The 17,801-nt window shown below is 53.0% G+C and overlaps 4 protein-coding genes across 4 annotated transcripts in view; 2 read left to right on the top strand and 2 right to left on the bottom strand.

Moving 5' to 3' along the window:
• The window catches only part of LOC139254459 (zinc finger protein 239-like), a 131,612-nt gene that overhangs the window by 70,328 nt on the left and 43,483 nt on the right, over positions 1-17,801 (bottom strand). The window lies entirely within an intron of this gene.
• LOC139254455 (histone H2B 1.2-like) lies at positions 733-1,084 on the top strand (the record flags this gene model as incomplete). Its single annotated transcript, XM_070873671.1, is given in 2 exon segments — positions 733-804; positions 806-1,084. Coding segments are annotated over 2 exon segments (351 nt in total), but the record flags the coding sequence as incomplete, so codon positions are not given.
• On the top strand, positions 10,663-11,040 carry LOC139254451 (histone H2B 1.2-like). Its single transcript, XM_070873666.1, has one exon. It carries the CDS (start codon positions 10,663-10,665, stop codon positions 11,038-11,040), a length of 378 nt encoding a protein of 125 aa, XP_070729767.1.
• On the bottom strand, positions 15,919-16,539 carry LOC139254454 (histone H1-like). The gene has a single exon (XM_070873670.1). The coding sequence runs from the start codon at positions 16,537-16,539 to the stop codon at positions 15,919-15,921; it is 621 nt and encodes a 206-aa protein (XP_070729771.1).

Raw genomic sequence — 17,801 nt, 5'->3', positions numbered from 1 at the left:
CCCAAGTCCTGATCAGAAGTGACCCTCAGGCAATCTCGGTTACAAACCGGTCAATGTCTCGAACATATAAAAATCTAGATCGACAAACACAGCAGCGAGTTTGCTGTTCAGATATATATATAGGAAAAAACGTAAATGAAACTTGCTCATAAGTCCGGCCGTCATTAACCATTTTTACCTGAGAGCAGAACAGAAACATAAAGAACAGAGTACAAATCGGGAGGGGATGCAATTGATGACCTCATTTAAGAATTTGAGATTGTGGTGAGCAATAAATCTGATTGGATGTTTAAAGAGACCAATCAGAGAGATACAGAACAATGGAAATTGACAACGCAACCAATGAACCAATCACAGTCATTGCCTTCACCAATCCCTCATTAGCATAGGGCTGTGGGCGGAGTGTGGGGCTGCCTATATAATGCGAGCCTGGAGCAGAATTTCCTTCATATCTGTGCCCGACTGAACAAGACGATGCCTGAGGAAAAGAAACCAGCTTGACCCATCCACCTCCACGGAGGTGTGTGGGGGACCTGACCCATCCACCTCCATGGCACGAACCTGGTATTGCAGTACTTCCAGGAACGGTGCAGTGGCTCTAGGCCTTTTGGCTAAGAGCATTGGCGCAGAGTGATCCTTGGCGTGTGCAAGGTGACCTCTGGCGTTTGTGATTTGACAAAGAATTGGAACGATTGGCTACGAATTTAAAAAAAAAAAGAAAAGAAACCAGCTTCGAAAAAGGGTGCCAAGAAAGTTATCAAGAAAACACCACCGAAGGGCGGCAAGAAGCGCCGAAAGTCGAGGAAAGGAGAGTTACTCCATCTACATCTACAAAGTGATGAAGCAGGTTCACCCCGACACCGGGATCTCCTCCAAGGCCATGGGCATCATGAACTCGTTTGTGAACGATATTTTCGAGCGCATCGCGGGTGAGGCTTCCCGCCTGGCCCATTACAACAAACGCCGCACCATCAGCTCCCGGGAGATCCAGACCGCCGTGCGCCTGCTGCTGCCCGGGGAGCTGGCCAAGCACGCCGTGTCGGAAGGGACAAAGGCGGTGACCAAGTACACCAGCTGCAAGTAAAACTACACGCTGTCCTGACAACAAACCCAAAACACAACGGCTCTTTTAAGAGCCACCCACAACATCATTGAAAGCTGCACAAACACATCTCCCTTTAGACTGAATTTACTGTAATTATTTCCCGAACAACTGTGTGAGAGAACCTTTGCAGTTCCAGCTGTAGATTTAGTTTTGAATTCTCATAAGCAGCTTCACTGAGGGGTTCGACCTTGGTGTCGCTGGAATTTCCTGCAGAGTCAACTACAAACACGTCCCTGGTCGCTTTCCCTTTGTCCTCAGACCCGTTCATTCACAGCGCCTGCCGACGAATTTATTTTGGGGGGCGAGGAAACTCCGATTTCAGTCACATTCTCACTCAAGCCCTTTTCACGTTTTGTTTTATTCCGTTGCGCTCAGTCTGTTTATTAACCCGAGACTCCCCGCAGTGTAACAACCCAGAATGGGAGTTCTTAGAGACTAGAACAGGGGCAGTTTGAACACTCTGTCCCTCTTCTCTTTTCACAGAAGGACTCTCCGTTCTGGTCTCACTCCCACAGCAGCTCCTGTGAAAACAAGTTCACTTTTACAAAGATGGAGCTGGAATGTGTCCCGTTACAGAATCAGTGGGGACTGAGTCCCGCCCGTTACAGACAGTTTGAAGCTGAAGCCGAATTTAATCTTGATTGTAACAGGCTGGAATTTGCAAGGCAAACATGGAATAAGATAAAAGGAAACAAATTGTTTAGAAATATATGGCTAATGGTGAAGTTACTAACATAATCCGCAATTTTAACAATTATTGGCGGGATTTTTGAATTTTAAAAATCGTTAGATTCTGATTGTTGGGAACCAGTAATTTCCGCCCTCCTTTCATTGGTGGACTAAACAGGCTGTGATTGGTCATCGGAAAAGGCCAATGAAATCCACGACAGAGTGACCAATCCCAAGTTCGCTCCCTGCATCCCTCCAGAAGGTATAAGAAGGGCAGATGTGGGAGAAGTTTCTCATTCTTTGTCTGAACCTGCGGATTGTGGAAATATCTGGAAGAGGAAAAACCGGCGGTAAAGCTCGGGCCAAGGCCAAATCTCGCTCCTCCCGGGCTGGACTGCAGTTCCCTGTGGGCCGTGTTCACAGGCTCCTGCGAAAGAGGAACTACGCTGAGCGTGTGGGTGCCGGAGCCCCGGTCTACATGGCTGCTGTGCTCGAGTATCTGACCGCTGAAATCCTGGAGCTGGCCGGCAATGCGGCCCGCGACAACAAAAAGACCCGCATCATCCCTAGACACCTGCAGCTGGCCATCCGCAACGACGAGGAGCTCAACAAGCTGCTTGGAAAGGTGACCATCGCTCAGGGCGGGGTGCTGCCTAATATCCAGGCTGTGCTGCTGCCCAAGAAAACCACCACTTCGTCCAAGAGCAAGTAAAGCAGATAAGATTTAATCTAATAACCCAAAGGCTCTTTTCAGAGCCACTCACAGTATCTGAAAGGGCTGCTTACTGTATTATTGGAGACCTTCAGTTCAGGTACCGATAAATTGGTCTGTTTCAGACCTGTATGCGGGAGTTTTCAGTTCCTGGTATCTGCATTACGGTTCTCTGCTCACCCAAACTGTTCGAGTTAGCAGCTAATAATTAAACTACAGTTGTCAGAGACTCAAAACTTGTATAATTACCGCAACCGGTTCCTTAAATATTCTTTAGTCTATCAATGAAAGCTGTATGAAGAGAGTCGGCTGTTATTAAAAGGGCCTAATTTAATTCTGGTCTGGTTTGAGAGTTTGAATGCTGGCTCTGTTCCCGGGAGCTCCGGCCGTTCCCGGGCTGTGTATTTCTCTTCTTTAGCCGGCCAGTTTAGACCTGCACTGAGCAGCCAAGCGCAAGACGGTCAATGCCATGGATGTGGTGTACACTCTGAAACGGCAGGGCCGCACTTTCTATGGATTCAACGCGACCCTCTCCCCCAAGCACAAAGCAAAGGCTCGTCTCAGTGCCAACCACCGCCTCACAGGGAGTGGGGGAGGGGGCTGGGGTGGAGGGAGATATCGTTGATTTATATTTTGTTCTGTATAGATAAATATTTTCGCCAAGGTCTATATGTTTTAAATCCGCATATGCACGATGGATGATATATCCTTTTAGTTTCAGAATTATAGACATTTATCATCGAAGCTTCCAGCATGGAAGGAGGCCACTTCGGCCCATCGTGTCCGTGCCGGCCAACAAAAGGTTATCCAGCCTCATCCCACTTTCCAGCTCCAGCTCCAGGTCCGTAACCCTGCAGGTTATGGCACTTCAAGTGAACATCCAAGTAGTTTTAAATGTGGTGAGGGTTTCTGCCTCGACCACCCATTCAGGCAGTGAGTTCCAGACCCCCAGCCTCTGCGTGAAGAAATTTCCCCTCTCAACCTTCTGCCAATTAATTTAAATTTATGTCCCCTGTGCTAAGGGAAATAGGCCGTTTATGGCACAACTCTTTTGGGGAAAACATAATAAATTAATCCAAGTGCCCCCTGATCTGGGGGACACTCCAAACACTTTTCACGTGCCCTTTTTTTTTTGGTTATTTTTGTGGGGTTTTTTTTGGGCAGAAAAACCATAATTTACAAGTGCCCCCTATAAAAGGGGAGGGGGACACTAAAACCCAGCAATTAAAACAAATTAAACTTTAAAACATATAAAATCATATTAAAATTTGGTGCCGGGGGTGACAATACACTCCAGTCCCTCCGGCGCCCACCTCTCGCGGAAGGCCGCGAGTGTACCGGTGGACACCGCGTGCTCCATCTCAAGGGACACCCTGGCCCGGATGTAAGCATGGAAGAGAGGCAGCCAGTCAGGCTGAACGACCGCCCGCTGCCTGGACCGGCTGATGGCACCCTTGGCCGTGCCCAGGAGCAGTCCTACAAGGAGGCCTTCGGACCTACCCGCTCCCCTCCGCACAGGGTGCCCAAAGATCAGGAGTGTGGAATTGAAGTGCAGCCAGAAATTGAGGAGCAGCCCCTTTTAATAATGGAACAGGGGCTGCAACCTCGTGCATTCACTAAAAACGTGGAACACGGATTCTTCCAGACTGCAGAAATTGCAGGCGGCCTGGGAGCCCATGAACCGACTTAAAAATTTATTGCATGGGACTGCTCCGTGTACCACCCTCCAGGCCAAGTCCCCGATAAATAATGGGAGGACTCCCGCATCGAGTGCACTCCATCGGGGACCCCCGCCTCCTCCGGACAGCAAGATGGTACGCCATGGCGTGTCCGGACAGCAGACGAGGATGGCAAGGTTGAGAGTGTGCAGGAGCAGCCCGTACAGGACCCCCTCCATGCAGAACTGAAAGGGACGGAGGGGATTTCCCCGAGGTGGCTCAAGTTGTGAGGTGCCGGCTCCCGAGGGAGGTTCCGGGGTTTGGCGCCGATGAGGAATTCCGTCCGGACTGGGGTCAGTTCGGACGGGATCTCCTCACGTGCTTGAGCCTCCTCAACACACCAAACGGAGTCAGGGCCCAGAGCTGTTTTTAGCGACTCGATGGCATCGGCCGCGCGGTGGACGTCGGCCGAATTTAGGCGCCGTACCAGCATGTCTGGCGCCATCCAGCCCGCTCCTCCGCCATTGAGCAGGTCCCTGACCCTGGTCACCTCGCCAGCCGCAGCCCTCTCGTCGGACTGCCACCTGAAACTTCGGTCGTGGAGGTACGGATTCCCGAGCAGCGGCTCCTGCAGGACAGCCGCCACTCCAGCCGGTGGAGAGCTGCGCTTGGTGGAGACTTTGTTCCAGACCCTGATGAGTTCCTGGTAAAAGACAGGCAGCCCCTGGACGCCGGTCCTGATGCCCCCCAAGCTCACAAACAGGAGATGCATGTCGTAGTTGAGGCTGTGCTGCTGGCGGAAGAAATAAGTCGCCAGCGCACACCACCTAAGAGGGGGCTCAACGTGAAGGTATCTCTGCAGAGTCTGAAGACGGAAAGTCGCTAGCTGGGTGCTGATGCACACCAACGACTGACCGCCCTCCCTAAGCGGGAGACTCAAGACCGCCGCAGAGACCCAGTGCTTCCTGTTGTTCCAGAAACAGTCCACCAGCTTCTTCTGTATCCTGGCGACAAACGCAGGGGGAGGGGTCAAAGTGACCAGCCGGTACCACAGCATGGCGGCCACCAGCTGGTTTATGACTAGCAGTCGACTCCTGTAGGACAGCATTTGGAGCAGTCCTGTCCAACGCTCTAGGCGAGCGGTGACCTTGGCCTCCAGCTCTTGCCAATTTGCCGGCCAGGCTTCCTCGTCGGGGCTAAGGTAGACTCCCAGATAGAGGAGATGGGTCGTGCTCCAGGCAAAAGGCCTGAGCTCCTCCAGCAGGAAATCCACCCACCACTGACCCACCAGGAGTCCGGAACATTTCTCCCAGTTGATCCTGGCGGAGGATGCGGCCGAGTAAATCTCCTTGCACTCACGCATCCTCCACAGGTCAACGGGATCCTCTACCATGAGGAGCACATCATCGACATAAGCCAAGAGGACGGCCTCCATGCCCGGCCCTTGCAGAGCCAGTCCCATCAACCTCGTCCGCAGGAGGCGCAGGAAGGCTGCACGCAGATGGCATATAACTGGCCGGACATGGGGCATCCCTAGCGCACCCCTCTCCTAAAGTGAAGGAGTGCCGTCAAGGACCCATTAACCTTAATCAGATACTCCGTGGCGGCATACAAAAGTCGGATTCGGGTGACAAAATGCGTCCCGAAACCAAAAGCGTGCAGAGTTCCGAAAAGATAGTCATGATCCACCCTGTTGAACGCCTTCTCTTGGTCGCGAGATAGGAAGGCGACCGACAGACCAGCCTCCTGGGAGTGATTGATGATGTCCCGGACCATATGTATGTTATCGTGGATTGTCCGGCCCAGGACCGTGTAGGACTGGTTGGGGTGGATCATGTGGTCCAGCACGGCGCTAAGGCGAGCAGACATCACCCTTGTGAAGATTTTGTAGTCCGTGCTGAGAAGGGAGACTGGGCGCCAGTTCTTAAGTAGGCGGAGATCACCCTTCTTAGGCAGCAGGACGATAACTGCCCTGCACCAAGAGAGGGGCATCTTCCCGGTCGCCAGACTTTCCCCCAGGACCCGCGTGTTGTCTCCCCCCAGGACATCCCAGAACGCCCTGTGGAACTCCACAGTCAGCCTGTCCAGCCCCAGGGCTTTTCCCCTCGAGAGCTGGTCGAGGGCGCCGGTCAGCTCCGCCAGGTTGAGCGGAGCTTCCAGATTTTCGCCCTCCTCTGGGCCGACCTTCGGCAGGTCCTCCCAAAAAACTCGATGCGCTTCCTCATTGGACGGCTCCGGAGAGAACAGAGCCCCGCAATATTCTCGGGCCCTGTTGCTGACGCCCTCCGGATCCGAGACGAGAGAGCCGTCGTCGGCCAGCAGCGTCAAGAGCTGCTTATGGACACCCTGTCTTTTTTCCATTGAGTAGAAATGGTGGGAGTTGCGGTCCAGATCCCGCAGGAACCAGATCCGCGACCTCACGAATGCGCCTCGGGACCCGAGGAACTGCAGGTCCTTCAGCACGGCCTTCTTCGCTTCGTACACCGTCCGCAGGGCCGGGTCCTCGACGACGTGACTGACACGGGATTCCAGGTCGAGCACCTCTTTTTCTAGGCGCCCGACCCTTGGTCGACCCCCTCGCATACTCTTTGCAGAATACACGGACGTGAGCCTTGCCCATGTCCCACCATAACCTCAAGGAGGAGAAGCCCCCCTGCTTCCTTCTCCAGTCGGCCCAGAAAAGATGGAACGAGTCCTGGAACCGCTCATCCTCCAGCAGCTGGTTGTTAAAATGCCAGTACGCGGACACTGTCCTCGCGCGGAGCGAAGCGAGCTCCGCCCACACCAGGTGGTGGTCCGAACACGGCACCGGCCGCATGGAGGCCAGAACATAGGAAACGTATGCCCGAGACGCGTAAAGGCGGTCGATTCTGGACGATCCTACTCCAGGCCTCACCCAAGTAAAGGTGCTGGAGTCGGGATGGAGATTTCACCAGACATCCACCAAGTCGAAGGACCCGACCAGGTCCCTCAACTTCTCGATCGCTGTCATGCACTGCGGGGCACCGGAGCGGTCCCTCGCCTCGAGGGTGCAGTTGAAATCCCCTCCGAGGACAATGCAGTTGCCGACATCGACGGAGCCAAGAAGAGCGGACACTTCTTCAAAGAAGCGCGTTTGCTGCGGGCCAGGCTGAGGGGTGTACACATTCAGGAGATGGAGCGGCACGTCCCCCAGGTGAACCATGACGTGCAGCAAGCGGCCTGGCACGTGCTCCTCGACCCCAAGATCTCCGGCTGAAAATGCGGGGCCAGCAAGTTGGCCACCCCACAAGAAGTGGCAGTGAGGTGGCTCATGCGGACCTCTCCTTGCCATTCCAGGAGCCACGTGGCTTTGTTTCCCGGAATGGTGTGGGTTTCTTGCAGAACGCACACCGCATATTTCCCCTCCCGCAGGAGCAAAATTTTGTTAAATCTACGGCGTGCCTCTCTGCCGCCATTGATGTTGAGGCTGGCTATGGTTATCTTCATGACAAAAGCACAGTGCAACCTTTACTTAATCTATTGTGGCGGGGGAATGGAGTCATGTGTTGACCTCCACTCCCTCAGCAGCCCAGCGAGGAACGTTTTGAACTGGCGCAGCTCAAGGCTTTGCGCCTTTGATAAGGGCCCACCCGCAGCCATGGTTTTAGCGGCAGCGCGGACGGACCTGATGAGGAGTGCCAGCTCGGACCATTTTTCCAGGGGCAGGTGGGCTCGGTTGCGGTGACCCTGGCTCTGGATCATAAAGTCCCGGAGCTCCTTTACAGGAATGAGGGGGGTACTCAGCAGCGGGCACGAGGAGATCCACCACCTCACTGGCGATGGACTCCAGATCTTCTCCCGCGCCCTCCACCGAGTCCCCATCTCCCTCCGGCAGGTCGCCGCCAGCAGCTGGTCCATCAACCACCCAAGGTACAGCAAATGGCCCGGCCACTCCATCAGCCCCTGGCTCAGCCCCGATCCCACCCCCAGGATCGTCGGCAGAGGAGTCCCTACTGGGCTCTTTTAATTGTGATGCTGGGTCAGGAAGCGGCAGCAGAAGGCACCGGGGAACATGGAGAGACCTGGTTGAAGAACCGCTCCAGGTCCTCCAAGTCCCCCAGCTCCAAAGTTGGGGGCGAGGGTTGGTGTTCTTCCCCCTTCCCCCCCCGCCAGCCCCCAGCCCAGCGTGTGTAGGTTCTTTAAAATTATAAAAATTTTCTTTATCTGCCAGATCGAGCAGATCCCGGGAAATGTTGTATATTGGCTGGGCGGGCTCAGGTTCGGCCTTTTCAGCCCCGCCCGCCTCAGTCCCTGGGACGCCCGACCCGGCGGCGACGCATTCCTCCGCCGGCCCCAGGCCCCCACAACAGGTAGATTTTCCTCGCCATCCCCGGGAGGCAGAGGCTGGGCAGCCTCGACTGTCTGACCCTCCCTGGGGACAGATTCCCCCCGCCTACGGTGCGGTTTGGGGGCGCTGGTGGGGGACGCAGGACATGCGGCAGGCATCGACTTCTCCGTGGAGGGATGTTGTTCTCCCTCTGCCTCATTGGAGCGGCGCCTCCTTTTTTGTCTGAGGGGGATGCGGAGGCAGGGAGACCTCCATGTGTGCCGAGGCCTCCCGCTCTGCTCCCCCCTTTTGTTTTTCTTGCCCGCGCCCGAGCCTCTCTGCAGAATTGGTCGCTTGCCGGTGACGACGGGTAGGCCGAGCGTGGTGATCGGGCTGTCCGGCGCACTGAGGGGACCCGTCTCGAGGTATTTCACCTTCCTCCATGCCTTCCTTCCGCCCGGACGCTCACCCTACCCCCCGCCGGAGGCCATGAAGACAAAGGCCTCCGACGATGTCCGCGCACCCACGCGGAGGCTACTAGGGGGAGGGGTGGCGGCGGCGCCAGCCTTGGCCGCCTTTGGTGTTTTGGCAACCTTGGAGGTGGGGCAGTTCTTACGAACATGCCCCACCTCCCTACAGGCATGGCACCGCACGCCGTCCGACATCCAAAAGACGCGGTAGGCAGTCCCCTCATGCACCACGTTGAAGGTGCCCTCCGTCGTCTCCTCCCGCGCCAGCCGGACAAAAAGCTGGCGGCGGAAGGAGAACACGTGACGCAGGCTGGTCTCCCTGAGGCCGAGCGGTATCGGGTTAATCCCCGACCTTGCCTCACCCAGTTGATGTAGGTGGGGGAGCAGGAGCTCAGCAGGAACAAAGGGCGGGACATTCGAAAGAATGACACTCTGCGCGGTGGCCTCGAGAGGGTCCACCGGCTGGAATGTCCCGCCCACCATGAGCCCCTTTTCAGGGCCAGGGACACCGCCCGCTCCGACCCCAGGAAGAACACAGCCTTCCCGGACATCATGGAGGCCACGATTATGGCCGAGGGGCCGACTACCCCAGCCATCGCCCGCACGCACTCCTTGATGCTCATAGTGGGGTGAGTGTAGCTCTTGACCCCATGTTTTTTAGTTATTAATCTAAATGGTGGCAGGGCAGCAGGAGGCGTAGGAATCGCCGTGGCTACGGATGCCGCTTGCGCGTAAGTCTTAACTGGCCCTGCCACCGACGTGGATGGGGTCGCCATCACGGGGTCCCTTTAAGGGCTACACTTACCCCAGAGTCACAGACCTTAATTGTCTTAATAGGCCTTGTTAAATATGTGAGCAGAGGGAGCTCTTAATGAGGCACACCTCTCCCCTAGTTAACGATTGGGGAGGGGCCTTGCTCCCTCTGCTCAGTTGTCTTGATTTTTTAATTAGGAGGAAAGTGCTCTCGGAGAGAGGGGAGAGACAGAGAGAGAGAGAGGGTGAGGGGGTGGGAAAGAGGGAAGCTGTGAGGGCAGGTCTCCCCTCACAGTGCTGGGTGGGTGTTTTGCTGGGGTGCACTCCCCAGATGGCAGAAGAACACAGTCTTATTAGGTGGTCTTCGGGTGGGTGGGTTTTCTGCCTCGACCACCCATTCAGGCAGTGAGTTCCAGACCCCCACCCTCTGCGTGAAGAAATTTCCCCTCTAAACCTGCCAATTACTTTAATTCCCTTGTGCTAAGGGAAATAGGCCGTTTACGGCACAGAAGGTACGGCATATTCCAGTGAAGGTAATACTGAAACAACTAATATAGTTACAGCAGTGACAGATAAGAAAGGTGTGGGAGGAAGGCAGCATCAGGGCGGAAGGACAGTGAGGGTTTTTTGCCCTCACAGAAGGACTCCCAAGACCTGACCAGAAGTGACCCTCAAGCAATCTCGGATACAAACCGGTCAATGTCTGTCGAACATGTTGACATCTAGATCGATAAATAACAGAATATGGCTCGGGAGGGGATGTAACTGATGACCGAATTCAAGAATTTGAGATTGTGGCGAGCAGTAAATCTGATTGGTCTCTTTAAATATCCAATCCGAGAATTACAGAACAATGGAAATTGACAACGCAGCGAATGAACCAATCACAATCGTTGCCTTCACCAATCCCTCATTAGCATAGGGCTGTGGGCGGAGTGTGGGGCTGCCTATATAATGCGAGCTCCGAGCTGAGTTTACGTCATGTCTGGGTCGGATTGAACAAGGCGATGCCTGAAGAGAAGAAATCAGTTACTGCCAAGAAAGGCGCCAAGAAAGTGATCAAGAAAACGCCACCGAAGGGCGGCAAGAGGCGCAGGAAGTCGAGAAAGGAGAGTTACTCCATCTACATCTACAAAGTGATGAAGCAGGTTCACCCCGACACCGGCATCTCCTCCAAGGCCATGGGCATCATGAACTCCTTTGTGAACGATATTTTCGAGCGCATCGCGGGTGAGGCTTCCCGCCTGGCCCATTACAACAAGCGATCCACCATCAGCTCTCGGGAGATCCAGACCGCCGTGCGCCTGCTGCTGCCCGGGGAGCTGGCCAAGCACGCCGTTTCGGAAGGGACAAAGGCGGTGACCAAGTACACCAGCTCCAAGTAAAACTCCACGCTGTCCTGACAGAACAAACCCCAAACACAACGGCTCTTTTAAGAGCCACCCACAACGTCTCTGAAAGAGCTGCACAAACACATCACCCTTTAAACTCAATTTACTGTAGTTATTTCCTGAGCAAGTGTGTTTGACAACATTTAAAGTTCCAGCTGTAGATTTAGATTTGAATTCTTAGATAAGCGGTTTTACTGTCCGGTTCAATCTTAACTTCGCTGATGAATTTCCCTCCCAGTAAACTGCACACACTGTCCGTGGTCGCCTGCCAATGAATTATGATCTTATTTTAGGAGGTGAAACTCAGACTTTAGTCCCCTCATTCTCTCTCAAGCCCTTTTAAATATATAAAAAATATCTAGTTCGGCTCAACCCGCTTATTAATCCGAGACTCCGAGTGCAACGGCCCAGACTGGGAGTTCTTACAGAGACCAGAACAGGGAGTTTGAACCCTGTGTCCCTCTTCTCTTTTCACAGAAGAACTCCCAGTTCTGGTCTCACTCCCGCCTGTGCGGAGGATCGATCCATGATCTGTGATTCCCAAATTGTACAAAGATTGAGCTGGAATGTGTCCCGTTACAGAACGTTTGAAACTGGGCCCGAATTTCATCTTAATTGTAATATCCTGGAATTTGGAAGCAATATGGAATACGACAAAAGGAAATAAAAAGTGTTTGGAAATCTTTGGCTAATGGTGAATTTATTAACATAATCCGCATTGTAAAAATTATTGCCGGGGTTTTTGAAATTGAAGATTCGTTGGAAGTCGAACAGTAATTTTCGCCCTCTTTTCATTGGCGGGCTAAACAGATGGTAATTGGTCAGCGGAAAAGACCAATGAAATCCACTTCAGGGCGACCAATCACAGGTTCGCTCTCTGCATCCCTCCAGAAGCTGATGTGGGAGGAGTTTCTCATTCTTTGTCTGAACTTGTGGAAATGTCTGGAAGAGGAAAAACCGGCGCTAAAGCTCGGGCCAAGGCCAAGTCTCGCTCCTCCCGAGCCGGACTGCAGTTCCCTGTGGGCCGTGTTCACAGGCTCCTGCGAAAGGGGAACTACGCTCAGCGTGTGGGTGCCGGAGCCCCGGTCTACATGGCTGCTGTGCTCGAGTATCTGACCGCTGAAATCCTGGAGCTGGCCGGCAATGCGGCCCGCGACAACACAAAGTCCCAGACACCTGCAGCTGGCCATTCGCAACGACGAGGAGCTCAACAAGCTGCTGGGAAAGGTGACCATCGCTCAGGGTGGAGTGCTGCCGAATATCCAGGCTGTGCTGCTGCCCAAGAAAACCACCACTTCGTCCAAGACCAAATAAAGCGGACAAGATTTAATCTAATAACCCAAAGGCTCTTTTCAGAGCCACCCACAGTATCTGTGAAAGGGCTGCTTACTGTCTTAATGGAGTCAGAGCCCTTTAATTCATGTACCTAGAGATTGGTCTGTTTTAGACCTGTAAACATAGAAAATAGATGCAGGAGTAGGCCATTCGGTCCTTCGAGCCTGCACTACCATTCAATAAGATCATGGCTGATCTTTCACCTCAGTACCCCTTTCCTGCTTTCTCTCCATACCCCTTGATCCCTTTAGTTATAAGGGCCGCATCTAACTCCCTCTTGAATATATGTAACGAACTGGCATCAACAACTCTGCGGTAGGGAATTCCACAGGTTAACAACTCTTGAGTGAAGAAGTTTCTCCTCATCTCAGTCCTAAATGGCTTACCACTTATCCGTATGGGGGAGTTTTCAGTTCCCAGTCTCTGCATTACGGTTCTCTGCTCACAGATACACTCTTCCAGTTAACAGCGAATAATTGAACTACAAGTTGTCACTCAACAATTGTATAAATACCGCCACCGGTTCCTTAAATATTCTTTAGTCTATCTGAAAACTAGAGAGTCGGCGGTGATGAATTAATGTAGTAATAAAAGGGCCTAGTTTAATTTTGGTCTGGTTTGAGATAGTTTGAATGCTGCTTCTGTTCTCGGGAGCTCCGGCCGTTCCCGGGCTGTGTATTTCTCTACTAAGCCAGTCAGTTTAGACCGCACTGGAGCAGCGAGCGATGTACACACACACGACCTGGGTCAATTGCAGTGCTTCCCAGATCTGCCTGTCCCCATTCTCCGGCAACATCGAATGGGGAAATCTGTGCTCTGCCCCGGGGAACTCGAGGTCAGAGCGACGCAAAGCCGATGTCAGTTTCTTAAAATATTAAAGGGTTCATTAGTTAATCGTCAATAACTCCTATGTGAACGGAGCTGGTATATAAACACACGATCTGCAATCAGTCCCTCACCCTCTGCCCGTCCCTACAATGGGTTAATGAAACAACACGAAGCTCTGGTTACAGGAGATCGCAGCTCTTTCCTTTGCTGATTTGGTGGCTCTGAAAAGAGCCGTTGTTGCACTTGGTGCTGAAGCTTCGAGCCGAGGCAGGGGGAGTCTAGGCGCGCTCCCCGCGGATGCGGCGGGCCAGCTGGATGTCTTTGGGCATGATGGTGACTCGCTTGGCGTGAATGGCGCACAGGTTGGTGTCCTCAAAGAGCCCCACCAGGTAAGCCTCGCTGGCCTCCTGCAGGGCCATGACGGCCGAGCTCTGGAAGCGCAGGTCGGTCTTGAAGTCCTGAGCGATCTCCCGCACCAGGCGCTGGAAGGGAAGTTTGCGGATCAGCAGCTCGGTGGATTTCTGGTATCGGCGGATTTCCCTTAGAGCCACGGTGCCGGGTCTGTAGCGATGAGGCTTCTTCACTCCGCCCGTGGCCGGAGCGCTCTTCCGGGCCGCTTTGGTCGCTAGCTGTTTGCGAGGAGCTTTCCCTCCGGTGGATTTGCGCGCTGTCTGCTTGGTCCTGGCCATTTTCTGAACGGATCTCAACACAAAAAAAAATCTGGGACACAGGGACTGTTAATGCGGAGCCTCCTCTGGGGCCTCCTTTTAAAGTGTGTGAGGGTCCGCCCCAAGGGCTGTGATTGGCTGCAGCCCGACCGCCAATCAAGTTTGAACCAAGCACCGAGAGTGAAAATGAAGGGCGGGGATTACTGGGCCTTGATTGGCTGAACTGAAACTGACAGTTGGTCAATTTCAAAAAGCCCGCCAATTTCACAGTATCAACCAACAGAGATTAAAGAAACTCTAATTTCCCGCCAGCAATTTAAAATCCCGCTCTTTATAACGGCGATTGTGCCCCATTATAAGTCACCAAGTCCATTTCTCTGTAACATTCCGGTTTGAATTCTGTTCCATTCCCTAATCGGTCTGTACCGGGCGGGAATAAATCCCCGGTCACTGCTTCCTGTAAACATAAAGTCCCGCATCGATCCCGCCAGTGCCGTCCCATTTAACCGATTCTCACAGAAACCTCACATGACAGGAATTATCCGTGAGGGAAGACTGTAATGTCTGGGTAAAGGGGACTGTGTATCCCACCCGGTAATTGTGACTGTCAGCCGAAATTTCTGATCTCTCACATTTACAATACTTGTAAAATATTTAATAATTTCCATATTCCTACAGCGACTACACTCCAAAAGTACTTGATTGGTCTTGAGGCGTTCGGTGCTCGTGAAAGGCGCTATATAAATCCAAATATTTCTTTCCATTAATTAAACAGCCAAAACCATTTCCCAACCAAATTGTCCACGCTCCCATCCCCAGGCCACTGCTCTCTCTGTGAGTTGGTGGGTGGCTCTGAGAAGAGCCTTTGTGTTGTGTTTGGGGGAGAAGGGTCCAGTTAATCAGCCGCCGAATCCATAGAGAGTGCGGCCCTGCCGCTTCAGAGCGTACACCACATCCATGGCAGTGACCGTCTTGCGCTTGGCGTGCTCAGTGTAGGTGACCGCATCCCTGATCACATTCTCCAGGAAAACCTTCAGCACCCCACGGGTCTCCTCGTAGATCAGGCCTGAGATCCGCTTGACACCGCCACGGCGAGCCAGGCGGCGGATAGCTGGTTTGGTGATGCCCTGGATGTTATCACGGAGCACTTTACGGTGCCGCTTTGCTCCGCCTTTACCCAGTCCTTTACCACCTTTACCTCGCCCAGACATGATGATTCTTCACTCAGACAGCCGCTGAATGAGAAGCGAGCTCCTCCCGGCTCCATTTTATAGAGCCGGAGCCGACCTGACTGAGAAAGCGCAGAGTGAGAGAGGCGGGAAGGGGAGGAGACAGAGTCAAGATTGACAGACAGAGCAGAGAGCGGCCTCTGGTCTTCCAGCTCCGCCTCCAGCTTTCTGCAGCCGCCAATTTCAAACCGTTTTCCCACAATAGAACCGAAACACAGCGCTCCGCACAAACCCTTACAGACTCGGAATTCATCTTCAAGGCTTCCATGAACCAGAAGCTTTTAAATAAAGTCCCGTTACAATCAACAATCGCGAATATTCCCGCCTATATACAGCCCCTTCCCTGTCAATCTCAGACCTTATTTCATCTCCCCACACTTCCTCTCAGAGACGGGTTCAGCAGTTTACAAACACCTTATTCCAGCTGATTTGGAGAATGTGGTGTTTGGGGTTTGAGTTGTGAGGAGGGGTATCTCCGCCAGTATCACCGTCTCAGACTCTCCCACTGAATCTGTGAAATGACAATGACCAGGAACTGAGACTGGAGCCGAACACATCCCCAGTTACAGTGAGGCCCGTCCGGACATCCCATTCTGTGGGTTTTATTGCAGACACTGGGGGGAGGGGTGGGTGCAGCCAATATCAGCGAGTCACCAGGTATCCTGGCTTCATGTTCAATGATTTCTGTCTGAAATCTGAGCCCGGCCCCGGGACAGGGATCATTTGATTCGGGGATCAGCTCTTTTCTGAGAGGCGTGTGTGGCTCTGAGAAGAGCCTTTGGGTTCAGATGTTTACAAATTGCACTTTTTATTTACTTTTTGGGCGCTGCTTTCTTGGGTTTTGCTGATTTGGCCTTGGCCCTCGGTTTTTCCACCTTTTTGGCCGCCTTTACCTTTGCGCCTGAGGTCTTCTTCGTCACCAACTTCTTCCCAGCCGCCGCTTTCGGTGTCTTTTTTACTGTTAGCGCCTTCTTGGCTGCTGGTTTCTTGGCCGGAGATTTCTTGGCTGCTGGTTTCTTGGCCGGAGATTTCTTGGCTGCTGGTTTCTTGGCTGGAGATTTCTTGGCTGCCGGTTTCTTCACCTTCCTTCCCACTTTCCCCTGGTTTTCCTTCTTAGCGACTTTGAAGGAGCCCGAGGCGCCCGTGCCCTTGGTCTGCACCAGGAAGCCATTTGTCACATTCCTCTTGATACTGAACCTGATCTGGGACCCGCGCTTCTCCACATCCACGCCTTTGGCCGCCAGAGCCTTCTTTATCGCGGTCAGGGACATCCCCTTGCGATCGCTGCCATCGGCCACAACCTTGAGGATCTGTTCGCCCAACGTGGGACCGGCTGGCTTGGAGCGGGGAGCCGCCTTCTTCTTCTTACTGGGAGCCTTGGTTTGAGCAGCGGCGGCAGGAGGAGCCGTTTCGGCGGCTGCAGTGTCAGTCATGTCCGCGACACTGTGGAAAATCTCTCTGACAGTCAGAGATCGGTCAGAAATGAAACGGGAGGCGGCGGCACAGAGCAACTTAAAGGCAGCGAGCGGACGGGGCGGAGACATCCTGCTGTCAGCTCCCCGCCCCTCCAGCCTCTCTGTGTTTCTCTCTCCTCATTAACTGTCCGATTCCAATTCAACCCGGGCCCTCCAGAGTCCCAGACTGGCCTCTTTCTGTCCCGAAGACCGGGATGTTTGTTGTCGAAAAAGTTTCATCCGAATTGAAGGCAGCAATTTGGATTTAAACCCGTTTCATTGCTGCACTGATCGCGCTCTCTCACCCGATCGCGGACATTTTCTCTGTTTTTCGACTGAAATTTGAAATCACATCAAACTTGACGTTTAATTCCCACTTTAGACCTGAGCAGGGCAGCAGGGCGATCCTGTGACAGGGAAATCTTTGAATTTTACACAAGAGGGACTCTGGAATCCGGCGATGAGATGGACACATAAAAACACAGTGACATTAGTCTCACCCGGCCGTCCCTTTAACACACTCTCGCTCACACAATGTTCACAATCTGCACATTCACAACACAAACTGTCCCAGATTTACAGCTCCCAGCACAGGGTTTCCTCTCCGCTCGGCCTGTGCTGCCGATTCTCGGGATTAGTTGTAGTTTCCCAGCTCACTAAGTGTTAAACACTCTGAGACTGGCGCTCCTCACAGTGCCTGTTCCAGATTCAGGGGCAGGAGCCAATCACAGCAGAGGCTGGCTTAACCCATATCTGCTGTTAAGTTGTTGTATTGTTCGCACGCAGAAATATGTTTGCTTAACGTGAAAATATAAATTATGTGTTCACCGTCGCACCAGCCTCTTTGTGTGTCTCTCTCTCCTCCTAAACGGATGGACATTTAACTGTAACTGGTGTCCTATCCATCTCATAGTCAACACCCAGAGATGGCTATCAGAGAGAGCGACAGAGACACAGTACCAGTCTTAAACTCCCTAACTGTGTCTGCTTATTACGCTCTATGATACTATCACACATTCATGTACAGCATCAGCGGAAAAGAGAGAGAGACAGGCACAGTATCAGTCTTACATTGTATATCAGTGTCTCCATATTACGCTCAGTCACAGTGCCACACCGTCATGTATTGCACCAGAGAGAGAAACAGAAACATTCTCACTGTTGTACTTCCAACAGTGTTTCCACATCGCGCTAAATAACAGAATCCCGCCTTAACAGACAGTTCAAGAGAAAGGGGGATA

This window comes from Pristiophorus japonicus, unplaced genomic scaffold (genome assembly GCF_044704955.1).
Source record: "Pristiophorus japonicus isolate sPriJap1 unplaced genomic scaffold, sPriJap1.hap1 HAP1_SCAFFOLD_540, whole genome shotgun sequence".
Lineage (NCBI taxonomy): Eukaryota > Metazoa > Chordata > Chondrichthyes > Pristiophoridae > Pristiophorus > Pristiophorus japonicus.
Note: the sequence above shows the minus strand (reverse complement) of the source record. Positions and strands in the feature narration are given on the sequence as shown.